Here is a 10,118-nt window from a genome sequence, read left to right as displayed (position 1 = left end):
ATATCAGCTCGTTGTCCTGATCAAGAATATATATACTTTATGGGGTCTGCGATGATTCCTTACCTTGCCTATTACATTCTTGCCACAAAACCATTATACCCAGATTTCCCGTTTTCAGTGGGTTCAGGGTATAAAAATTTATATGCATATCAATATCATCAATAAGTATAATGGTCTGAAAAAAAACTGAATTACAATTGGCCGATTGACCAACCTCAAGAGGTACAAGAAAACGTTTTTTAATGAGCTGAATTGAACTCGTGGGACTTTAGCTACGACAGAGCTTACGACATTATGTAAATTTCTAAGTTCTGTTAAAATATTTAAAATTGTTAGACATACTAGAACACAAGCTTGGTATTGCATTACAGTTTATTTAAGAGCCCCTTTTTCAAGATATTTTTTAGTTCCTTCATCCCTGTGGATAAACCTAATATAATTGTTCCTTCTTATAGAGACTATCCCAGACGAGCAGCTTGTCGTACTCGGGCAGATCGATGAGCTCCACCTCGTTGCCAATGTTGAGCACCCGCTGCGGTGCCTCCTGCTTCGCGGGCTGCCAATCGAGATGCGCAGTCTCAGCGCAGTTGGGATTGGAAGTAGCTGCAAAGGATGTCCAAATGTCGATCATCCGTTGGATGGTGCGATATTCAGCGGAGGCCTTGTCCAGCTTCCACGACTCCGCGTTCCGGAACAAATAGCCCAGCTCATCGGCATGGGAAACACCCTGCTTGATGTCATCGCCACAGAACTTCTTACGGTAGAAATTGAAATCAGGCGAATCAAAATCAAAGCGATAGAAATAGGTGGGAGCCGTGGCGTACGCCAGGCGAGCTTGCAAAGTGCGGTGGAAGCCGTGCCAGAAGAGTCTATAGGAATAGTACTGAAAGTAGGAAGAAAGAAAGGCAACAATTAGAGGTCAGTTCTGGAAATAAAGCCAATAAGGGGTACGAACTCACGTCCATGAAGTTCATGATGAGCGCGGAGCTGGGCGTCGCGTCACCAAAGTACAATTTCATCAACTTCTTGCTAAACTCCAGATTCTTTTGCTCCGTATTCTCCGCACGCACCTCGTGAGGCGTCAGTCGCAACGGATCGTGCGGCAAGTTATCCATGGCCTTGCGGTTGACCAACAGGGTCGGATACATGAAGAGACCTTCGAAAGATACGCCGCCCAGCATGACAGGCAGCTCATTGCTCCACGCCTCCCTCGCCATCTCCAGCTGCGGCTTGGGTGCCACACAGTCCGCCATCACATACGGCTCTACGGTGGGCCCAAAGGCATATAAGAAGCCATTGCGTCGATCCTCGAGGTCGAGCAGACTGTGGTCGACCAGCTTTTCCGCCGGCACCCTACGCAAGTGCTCCAGTACCTTGCGATCGTTGTTACCGCCCTGATAGCCATACAGCTTGGCCAGACGATAGGCGAAGTCCTTGGGCGGGGTATTGGACCAGTAGTTGTGCAAGGTGCCCGACATGGGAATGGCCTTGTGGAAGAGCCCACGCGTCTGCTCCGTGCACATCATGTAGTGCGTGGAGCAGCCGCCGGCGCTTTCTCCAAAGACCGTTATGTTGTTCACATCACCATTGAAGTAGGAAATGTATTTATTGACCCATTTGATGGCCAGAACCTGATCCTTGAGTCCAGCATTGCCGGGCACCTCCAAGCTGGGGTCCTTCAGACTAAGGAAACCTAAAGGAGCGAGAGAGAATGTGTGAGTGCGAAAGCATAACTAGGAGTATAAGAGAAAAAGCTTTTTCCCAAAAATAACTTAAATCTCGCACGAACTTTATACCCACATCGATAAGAGAAACTGGTTGAACAACTGATTGCAAAGATAGTCAAACGATAAGCTTGCAATCACTTACCTAGGCAATCAACGCGATAGTTGAGCGTGACTAGAATAACATCTTTGGCCATAAAATAATCGGGCGCGTAGAGGTTCCGTGTGGCCTCGCCTATGGAGAAGGCCCCTCCGTAAATGTAGACCATAACAGGCAAAGGTTTGGCGCTCTTCAGCTGTTATCGGTAAGAAATTTGACCATTTGAACGATCCATCAAAGTGATATATTAATTTCCAGCAAGTCACCTGCTTGGCGTACACATTCAGATAGAGACAGTCCTCGCTGCCCTCGATGATGCCCGTCAGCAAGCCCTTCTGCACGGGCTTATCGGCAAAGTGGGTGCAGTCCAGCACGCCCGACCAGGGCTCGGCGGGCACAGGTGCCTTAAAGCGCAGCTCGCCCACTGGCGGCTTGGCGAAGGGCAAGCGCTCGAAGCTGTAGTATTCATCATCGTAAAAGCTGCGACGCTTGACGCCTCGGACATGGCCTATGGGCAACGTTATTTCACAGGTTTCCAGACTATACAAAATTACAATTTCATTAACTCACGAGTATAAAACTTTTACATATTCATTCATATTATAAGAGAAACAAACACCTTGCCGACATAATGTCCAATCGTCCGCTCGCGTCCAATGCAGCTTGATAACTGACGAGCGAGTATAGCAAACAGAAGCGGGAAAGCTTAACAAACAAACACTGGTGGCCATAATAACAGGCACGCAGATCGCTTCAGCTGTTGACATCACAGCAACAACGCTGCTGAAATGTGCATTGCAAATTTGTTGCCTACGTTATCATACATTTATTTCATCTTTTAGTGTATTTTTATTGTGAAACTCAAGTCTAAATACTCTTTCTTAGATAAACCTACTGCAATTAGGGCTTATCTATTTGAATAAACAGTTATTAGCAACTGTTGCTACATTGTATTTTTGTAATTATGTATTTTATTATATTTTTATTTTCATTTTTTATTTTTTTACTGTGTTTTATTTCCCTAAAACATTTTTTTTTAGAATCATATAAAGCCTAAGCTACAAATTGTTCAAACAGAGAAGTTAGCTGTGGCTTTTAATCTGAGATATTTAAGGACTTTCTGTTTTATTTTTTAGCGCTAAGTTCTGCGTTTTTTTTATACGTATACGTATATTATGTAATTATTTTACTTACTATAGTTGTATATGCCTCTTTAACTTGCCAATCAATAGTAGGTTAAAATGTTTTACTTAAAGGTGAAAAAAAAAATCAAAAACACGAATGTTATATTTTGTACATACATATATGTACATGTTTAATATAATGTATACATTTTTATGTGAGTAATACTTTTACATTATTATGCATACATATCTATATGTATACATTTTTATCATCCGGACTTTTGAATATCTTTGGAATTCATTAAATGAGCTCCATTTTAATGTGTCTGTAAAGTTGATCATAAAACCGTAACTTCAGACGCTCAGGCTGAGGTATGAACTTCAGCTCCTCATTGATATTGAGGCACATTGTGGGTTCTTCTTTTGTTACGGGCTGCCAGTCGACCAGCGACTTGGTGAGCGGTCCATTTGGATTGGAGTTGCGGGCAAACTCCGTTAACAGGGCTACGAAGCGGCAGATGGCCGTGTACTCCGGCCGAGACTTCTCCAGCTTAAATGTTTGGGGCAACTTGAAGAGGTAGCACAGCTCATCAGCATGCTGAACGCCACGAGCTTCCGGTCCTTGGTAACGAATCCGATAGAAGTTAAAATCAGGAGAGTCAAAGTCGAACCGATAGAGATAGTTGACAGCCTGGCTGTAAGCCTGTCGAGCCCGGAGCATGCGCTGCTGATAGTGCAACAGGTTGTGTGTGAAAAGCTCGGCTATCGCTGGGTGATGCTCCTCAGTGATAAACGTGCTATGGGTACCACAGAATTTCTTCACAAGGTTCTGTCCCTCGTGCCGGCACGCGCTTGGCTCGCAGTGCCTGAGTAGGGAATACGGCAGTGTGAACTCCGGACGCTGCTGGCACGCTTTCAATAGGTTCGGATCCTTTCGCATGTTCATCAAAGGATTGAACAGGCCCTCGTTGCTGGTGCAGCCCATCATGAGGGGCAAGCGGTTGGTCCACGCAGTGCGCTGCAGTATGCGCGGCTGGTCCAGTAGCACAGCAGTGGGCGTGGGATAGTACTCAATACGTGGCAAAAATAATGGATAACCTCCGCTCTGCAAGCGCTCGTATAGAGGCCGAAAGTCCGGTAGGACCAATTTCTTGGGATCTGCGGCATTTATGAAATTGAATACATCAACATCGTTGTTCTCGCCCTCATAGCCCAAATGCTTGGCCATGTCATATTCCGCATTGGGCGCATTAGCTGTCTCGGGGTAAAAGCCGCCCATCATGATAGCCTTGTCGAATAATCCCTCCGTCTGGGGAGTTACCATCAGCAGATGCACCGCGCAACTGCCCGAGCTGTGCCCGAAGAGCGTTATGTTGTTCGCATCCCCATTGAAGCTACTCACGTTTGCCTTGATCCACTTCAGGGCTAGAATAATATCCTTTAGTCCTGCATTACCGGGTATGCGCAGAGACGGATCAGCGAAGCTCAAAAAACCTGAGCAGATTTATCATTAGGTTTGCATTAGACATATTTTTTATATACCAACCTAATGGACCCACGCGATAGCAGATGCTTATGTAGATCACCTGCTCGCGCATGATATAATCTGGTCCAAACCCGAACTTGGTCGGATCTCCGTTCTTAAAAGCGCCTCCATGCACATATACCATCACAGGCAAAGGCTTCTCGCTGGTTAACTGTGAATAATTTATAATGAGACGAATTCCTTCGATCCGTGAAGAGCGGACTCACACTTTTGACGGCTATATTGAGGTACAGGCAATCCTCGCTACCCTCAACTTGCTGGGTCAGACTGCTCACTTGCAGGCACTTGCTTCTTGGCTTGGAGCAGTCGAGTATTCCCTCCCAGGGCTTAGCATCTTGCGGCTCTCTAAATCGCAGCTCACCAAAGGGCGGCTGGGCGTACGGTATGCCATCGAAGCTGTAGTAGAGCTCACCGTAGAGCGCGGTCTGTAGCGCTCCACGCACCTGACCATGAATGGTTTTCACCACAGGCGAAGCTTCAGTGCTGCAAAGAATTCTATTTTATTTGTCTTGCAATTTCTCTTATATCCAACCGCAACTTACTAATCCGAACCCATTTCGCTTTTGAAGCCAACTGAATGCAGAGAGCCAAAGCTTCGAGCTTATAAGGGCGCACGATATGGTGAAATAAGCAAAGTGGTGAAATTTCACATGACACACCGCCAGTGCTTCGATCGGGCGAGCTTTTTCTTGACTTGGCAAAATCATTCTCTTAACTGTGTCTGCATGACACCAACTTTTCATAAATTCACTTTATATAGCTCTGTGAACGTAGACTAAACTTATCTCACAATTAAGATAATATTATTTTCAAAACCTAATGAGCATATTTTGTAAATCAGAAAAACAAATAGTAATCTTTCTTTTTATTATAAATTTTTTTTTTAGATAAGAACACAAATTCACTGTGGTATACACAAATGTATGAGCACCTAAGATATGTAAACCAAAAGCACATACAAAGTTGTTAGAGTCCCTATGAGCTCTAAATTAGTATTAAAGTAAATCCTTGAGCATAAACAGTCATTAGGTGTGCTGATTATTTTATTTGTTTTCCAATTATATCTTATCTTACCTTACGAAAGCTTCAACTTTCATTAAATCAGTTCCATTTCGGCACTCAAGACTAACTGCTCGTAGAATTTCAATTTCCAAGACTCCGGCTGTGTGATAAACTTGAGTTCCTCATTTATGTTGAGGCACATTGTCGGCTCATCTTTAGTTACGGGCTGCCAGTCCACCAGCTGCTTGGTGAGCGGTCCATTTGGATTGGAGCTGCGAGCAAACTCCGTAAACAGAGCTACAAAACGGCAGATGATCGAGTACTCCGGTCGAGTCTTCTCTAGTTTGAATGCAGCAGGCAGCTTAAAAATATAGCCCAGTTCATCAGCGTGGACAGCGCCATGGCTATCCTTTCCGAGATAGCGCACCCGATAAAAATTAAAGTCAGGGGAATCAACGTCGAAGCGATAGAGGTAATTGGCAGCCTGGCTATATTTCAGTCGCGCCTTGAGCAATCGGTCCTGATAGTGCAGCATGTGGTGGGTGAAGAGATCAGCGATCGACTGGAAATGCCACTTGTTCACATACGTGACACTCACGCCACAGAACTTCTTGACCAGCATTCCGCCAAGGTGGCGAGCAAGGTCGGTGGCACAGCCATGCCGTATGTAGGTCGGCAACAGGAACTCTGGGTGATCCCTATGCAGCTTCAGCACTTCAGGATCCTTTTTAACAATAAACATGGCCTGGGACAGACCCTCGCTGCTGGTGCAGCCCATCATGAAGGGCAGACGATTGCCCCAAGCACTGCCCTGCAGAGCACGCGGCTGCTCGAGTACCACAGCACTGGGAGTGGCATAATACTCTACACGTGGTAAAAAGAGTATGGGACCCTGCATTCGCTCATATAGCGACCGATAATCTGACCGAATCAACAGCTCAGGATCCGTGGCATTTATGAACTTGAATACGTCAATATCGTTATTCTCGCCCTCATAGCCCAAATGCTTCGCCAACTTATACTCTACGTCGGGATCATTATGTATTTCGAGCTGATGCCCAGCCATCAGTATGGCCTTGTTGAATAGGCCTTCTGCCTGGGGACTCATCGTCAGCAAGTGCACTATAGCACTGCCCGAGCTGTGCCCGAAGAGCGTTATGTTGTTCGCATCCCCATTGAAGCTAGCCACGTTTGCCTTGATCCACTTCAGGGCTAGAATAATATCCTTTACCCCAGCATTGCCGGGTATGCGCAAAGACGGATCAGCGAAGCTTAAGAAGCCTGTGAAGATTTAACATTAGGTTTGCGTCAGATATGTGTTTTGTATACCAACCAAATGGACCCAGGCGATAGCCAATGCTTACATAAATCACCTGCTCGCGCATTAGATAGTCAGGTCCAAGGCTGCGCCGGGTTGGGTCTCCGGTCCTAAACATGCCTCCATGTACATAGACCATTACAGGTAAAGGCCTTTCGCTTCTTAACTGTTGACCATAAATCATAGTTGATTCCCTTTCCTATAGCTGATGGACTACTCACACTTTTCGCGGCTATATTCAGATACAGGCAATCCTCGCTGCCCTCAATTTGCTGTGAAATGCTTCCTACTTGGAAACACTTCTCCTTCGGAACAGTGCAGTCAAGAATGCCTTGCCAGGGCTTCGCATGCTGTGGCTCTCTGAAGCGTAGCTCACCCAGTGGTGGCTCAGCGTAGGGTATGCCATCGAAGCAGTAGTAGAGGTCATCGTAGAGCGTGGTCAACAGTGCTCCACGGACCTGGCCATGCGTGGTTTGCACCACAGGCGAAGATTCAGTGCTGCGGAGAACAAATGTGTCAATAATCGAAATGGAATCGAACCGAACTTAATACCTTTCCATTTCGAGTTCAACGTCAACTGACTACAAAGCATGTATGATTAGCTCCTAAATAAACTATTTAGTAGATTGAAATCCATAAATGAATTCGATTAGATAGTATTCTACTTATGTGATAAGAGAAGATAAGCTAATCAAAATTTTGAAATATTATAACAGTTTTACACCAACTGCATACCTGGTTTGAAGCATAACTTTACATATAAATAATACCTATCCTACGGAGCTCACAAGACTCTGACATTGACCTAAACTTGCACTAGACTAGCTAATCAATCTATTGATACACTTGATATATCTAGAAAAGTTCAATATACAGGTAATTTAATGACTGTCAATTTGGAAATCAGTGGAGAGTTATTTGGCCTTCGTCTTATAGACGGTATCCCACACCCGCAACTTGGCTATCTCCGGCAGCTCGATGATTCTCAAATGCTCTCCAATATTCAAGCATTTCATATTCTTTTGACTCAACGGCGCCCAGGTGGCTTTGGTTATGGCTTCCTCGACGCTCTTGCAATTCGGATCTGAGGTGCTGGCGAAGGTGGTCAAGATGTCGATCATGCGCTCGATAGTTTGGAACTCGGCCGTGTGCTTGTCCAGCTTCCAGGAGAAGTCACCGTACCAAATATACGAGTGATCATCAACGTGGGCCACGCCGCGCAGCTTGTCGCCGCAGTACTTCAGACGCTGATGATTGAAAGTGGCGGAGTCGAAGTCGAACCGATATAGATAGGTGGGCGCCGTGGCGCTTTCTACGCGCGACCTTATAGTGCGCATGATGGGATGCCAAAAGACCTTGTAGCTGGCGTACTGAAAGGATTATATTCACGTGAAAGCTTGGCTTGATATCGGTCTCCATCTATACTCACCTCACAATACGCCGCCACGGAGTCTGGTTGCAGCTCCAGCGGTTTATCCCGGAAGTGCGTGAACTGTATTCGCTTGCCCAGCGTGCGGGCCAGTGACAGTGGCAGCGAACGTTTCAGGTCCAGCGGCAGCAGATGCTCCGGCTGGTCCTTGAGGCTGGTGAGCAAATACGGCGACATATGCACACGGCCGTACATCAGCAAGCCCTCGAAGGAGGTGCCGCTCATCAGCACAGGTATCTTATTGCCCCAGGCATCGGCCAGCAGCTCGACGGGCGGCTTGCTTATCATGCAGTGTTCGGTGGCATAGGGCTCCACGACGGGCCCAAACTGGAAGACACAATCGTCCAAATTTTCTGCTTCGCTCAGGAGATACGGCTTCACCAGAGTATCGCCGGGCAGACCCTGCAGGAACTCCAAGACCTTGAAGTCCGACGCATTATCGATATTCTTCATGCCCAAATGCTCGGCGAGACGTCGCGCCAAATTGGGCACCGAGCATTGCGCCCAGGAGCACAGCACATTGCCCGACTGCATAATGGCCTTGTGGAAGAGGCCCTCGGCTTGCGGATTCAACATTAGATAGTGCACAGAGGCGGCGCCAGCGCTCTCGCCAAACGCCGTCACATTCTTGGCGTCCGCATTGAAGCAGAGCGCGCTCTCTGTGATCCACCTGAGCGCCATTAGCTGATCCTTTAGGCCCGCATTGCCTGGCGCACCCGCAGCGGGATCGTTGAGGCTGAGGAAGCCAAGTGGACCCACACGATACGAGACGGTGACCACGACCACATTTTTCATCATGAAATAGTCGGGACTGTGTAGGTCTGTGGTGGGGTCGCCCTTCTCGAAGCCACCGCCAAAGAAGAAAACAATCATCGGCAGCGGAGCCTCTGTCCTCATCTGTATGGAGATGAATGAACAATTAGCATTATTTCAACAACAGTATGAGATCACTCGAAACACTCACAGACTTCACATACACATTGAGGTACAGACAGTTCTCCACGCCCTCCAGCTTCTGCGTGTACTGATTGAACTGCAGCGGCTTCTCGCCCTTCTGCCGGCAGATGAGCGGCTGCTTCCACGGCACCACCGGCATCGGCGCCTTGAAGCGGAGCACCCCGAGCGGCGGACGCGCATACGGTATGCGCTCGAAGCTGACGTAATCATCGCCGTAGATGCTCGTACAGTGTTTGCCCACAACGGGCCCACTTTTGGTCTGTACAACGGTTTCGACTGGACTGCAAACGATGTTACAACGTCCGTTTACTGTTATTGTAATGGAACTGCGCCAACTACTCACCGCGACATGTTCTGCACCTTTGAGAGCTTACGTCTAGTCTGCCTGGGCGACGTGTTGGTGGTTTTGTTTGTATTTATGGGGCACCGTTTGCTTTTATCTAGATAAAAGCATTTATTCCGATTTAGTCTAAGGTCGCGACCGTCTGAGACACCTCATGAATTGGCTTAGCAGCAAGTGTAAGGCAGAGCGCCAGTAAAAGAAATTATCTGTAATATATACTTTTAAAATATTACACACAGCTGATTTTGAGTTAGCTGCTATGTTTGTTCTCGTTAAAATCTACATTAGAATACTGACAAATTGTCTGCGACTGTGATCGTAACGGTTGTTGTCGTTGCTTTTGTTGCTGTTATTTATCAGCAATGCACGCGACGCTCTTTTTAGTGTCTGCTTCGGCGATATGAGCGTCGCTCATACCAGGGCTGCACTGGCATTGTTTACAATCAACGCAAAAAGGCCAGCGTGAAATTTGTATAAATTATTTATCTAATATGTATTTTTAACATAAATTATTCTATTAAAAAATAAAGTTGACATTGCATGTTAAATGCATTATGATAGTATTTTATTTTGAT

General features: G+C 46.5%; 4 protein-coding genes across 5 annotated transcripts; all 4 read right to left on the bottom strand.

Moving 5' to 3' along the window:
- Window positions 1-354: 354 nt before the first annotated feature.
- Window positions 355-2,555, bottom strand: alpha-Est5 (alpha-Esterase-5). Its single transcript, XM_030383686.2, has 5 exons — window positions 2,444-2,555; window positions 2,091-2,364; window positions 1,870-2,020; window positions 960-1,693; window positions 355-883 (listed from the first exon to the last, which is right to left on the bottom strand). Exons 1-5 carry the CDS (start codon window positions 2,452-2,454, stop codon window positions 431-433), a joined length of 1,623 nt encoding a protein of 540 aa, XP_030239546.2. The 5' UTR covers window positions 2,455-2,555; the 3' UTR covers window positions 355-430.
- Window positions 2,556-3,224: 669 nt separating this feature from the next.
- LOC149092338 (esterase B1-like) lies at window positions 3,225-5,242 on the bottom strand. Its single transcript, XM_089258051.1, has 4 exons — window positions 5,037-5,242; window positions 4,701-4,977; window positions 4,495-4,645; window positions 3,225-4,442 (listed from the first exon to the last, which is right to left on the bottom strand). Exons 1-4 carry the CDS (start codon window positions 5,048-5,050, stop codon window positions 3,250-3,252), a joined length of 1,635 nt encoding a protein of 544 aa, XP_089114177.1. The 5' UTR covers window positions 5,051-5,242; the 3' UTR covers window positions 3,225-3,249.
- A 277-nt stretch (window positions 5,243-5,519) lies between these two features.
- Window positions 5,520-7,566, bottom strand: LOC108651639 (esterase B1). 2 transcript variants are annotated; one of them, XM_030383680.2, is made up of 4 exons: window positions 7,367-7,566; window positions 7,036-7,312; window positions 6,830-6,980; window positions 5,520-6,777 (listed from the first exon to the last, which is right to left on the bottom strand). In XM_030383680.2, the coding sequence occupies exons 1-4, from the start codon at window positions 7,372-7,374 to the stop codon at window positions 5,591-5,593; spliced, it is 1,623 nt and encodes a 540-aa protein (XP_030239540.1). In that variant the 5' UTR covers window positions 7,375-7,566; the 3' UTR covers window positions 5,520-5,590. The 2 variants fall into 2 exon arrangements, with proteins under 2 accessions (XP_030239540.1, XP_089114178.1); XM_089258052.1 differs by lacking the exon at window positions 7,367-7,566 and having other exon boundaries at window positions 7,038-7,210.
- Window positions 7,567-7,666: 100 nt separating this feature from the next.
- alpha-Est3 (alpha-Esterase-3) lies at window positions 7,667-9,952 on the bottom strand. Its single transcript, XM_018111568.3, has 4 exons — window positions 9,544-9,952; window positions 9,208-9,481; window positions 8,244-9,140; window positions 7,667-8,184 (listed from the first exon to the last, which is right to left on the bottom strand). The coding sequence occupies exons 1-4, from the start codon at window positions 9,549-9,551 to the stop codon at window positions 7,729-7,731; spliced, it is 1,635 nt and encodes a 544-aa protein (XP_017967057.1). The 5' UTR covers window positions 9,552-9,952; the 3' UTR covers window positions 7,667-7,728.
- Between the last annotated feature and the right edge of the window lie 166 nt (window positions 9,953-10,118).

Source organism: Drosophila navojoa, chromosome 2 (assembly GCF_054131105.1).
Source record: "Drosophila navojoa isolate 15081-1374.11 chromosome 2, UAZ_NAV_1.0, whole genome shotgun sequence".
NCBI classification, from domain to species: Eukaryota; Metazoa; Arthropoda; class Insecta; order Diptera; family Drosophilidae; genus Drosophila; species Drosophila navojoa.
The sequence above is the reverse complement of the archived record's forward strand: the minus strand, read 5'-3'. Positions and strand labels throughout refer to the sequence as shown.

Excerpts from the sequence above, each read along its gene's own strand:
- alpha-Est5 (XM_030383686.2), bottom strand. Across the intron at positions 1,694-1,869 it reads CTATCGCGTTGATTGCCTAG|GTTTCCTTAGTCTGAAGGAC; the intron begins GTAAGTGATTGC and ends TCGCTCCTTTAG. Across the intron at positions 884-959 it reads TCATCATGAACTTCATGGAC|TACTATTCCTATAGACTCTT; the intron begins GTGAGTTCGTAC and ends TCCTACTTTCAG.
- LOC149092338 (XM_089258051.1), bottom strand. Across the intron at positions 4,646-4,700 it reads TCAATATAGCCGTCAAAAGT|TTAACCAGCGAGAAGCCTTT; the intron begins GTGAGTCCGCTC and ends AATTATTCACAG. Across the intron at positions 4,443-4,494 it reads CTATCGCGTGGGTCCATTAG|GTTTTTTGAGCTTCGCTGAT; the intron begins GTTGGTATATAA and ends AAATCTGCTCAG.
- LOC108651639 (XM_030383680.2), bottom strand. Across the intron at positions 6,981-7,035 it reads TGAATATAGCCGCGAAAAGT|TTAAGAAGCGAAAGGCCTTT; the intron begins GTGAGTAGTCCA and ends TATGGTCAACAG. Across the intron at positions 6,778-6,829 it reads CTATCGCCTGGGTCCATTTG|GCTTCTTAAGCTTCGCTGAT; the intron begins GTTGGTATACAA and ends AAATCTTCACAG.
- alpha-Est3 (XM_018111568.3), bottom strand. Across the intron at positions 9,141-9,207 it reads TCAATGTGTATGTGAAGTCT|ATGAGGACAGAGGCTCCGCT; the intron begins GTGAGTGTTTCG and ends ATCTCCATACAG. Across the intron at positions 8,185-8,243 it reads CCGTGGCGGCGTATTGTGAG|TACGCCAGCTACAAGGTCTT; the intron begins GTGAGTATAGAT and ends TAATCCTTTCAG.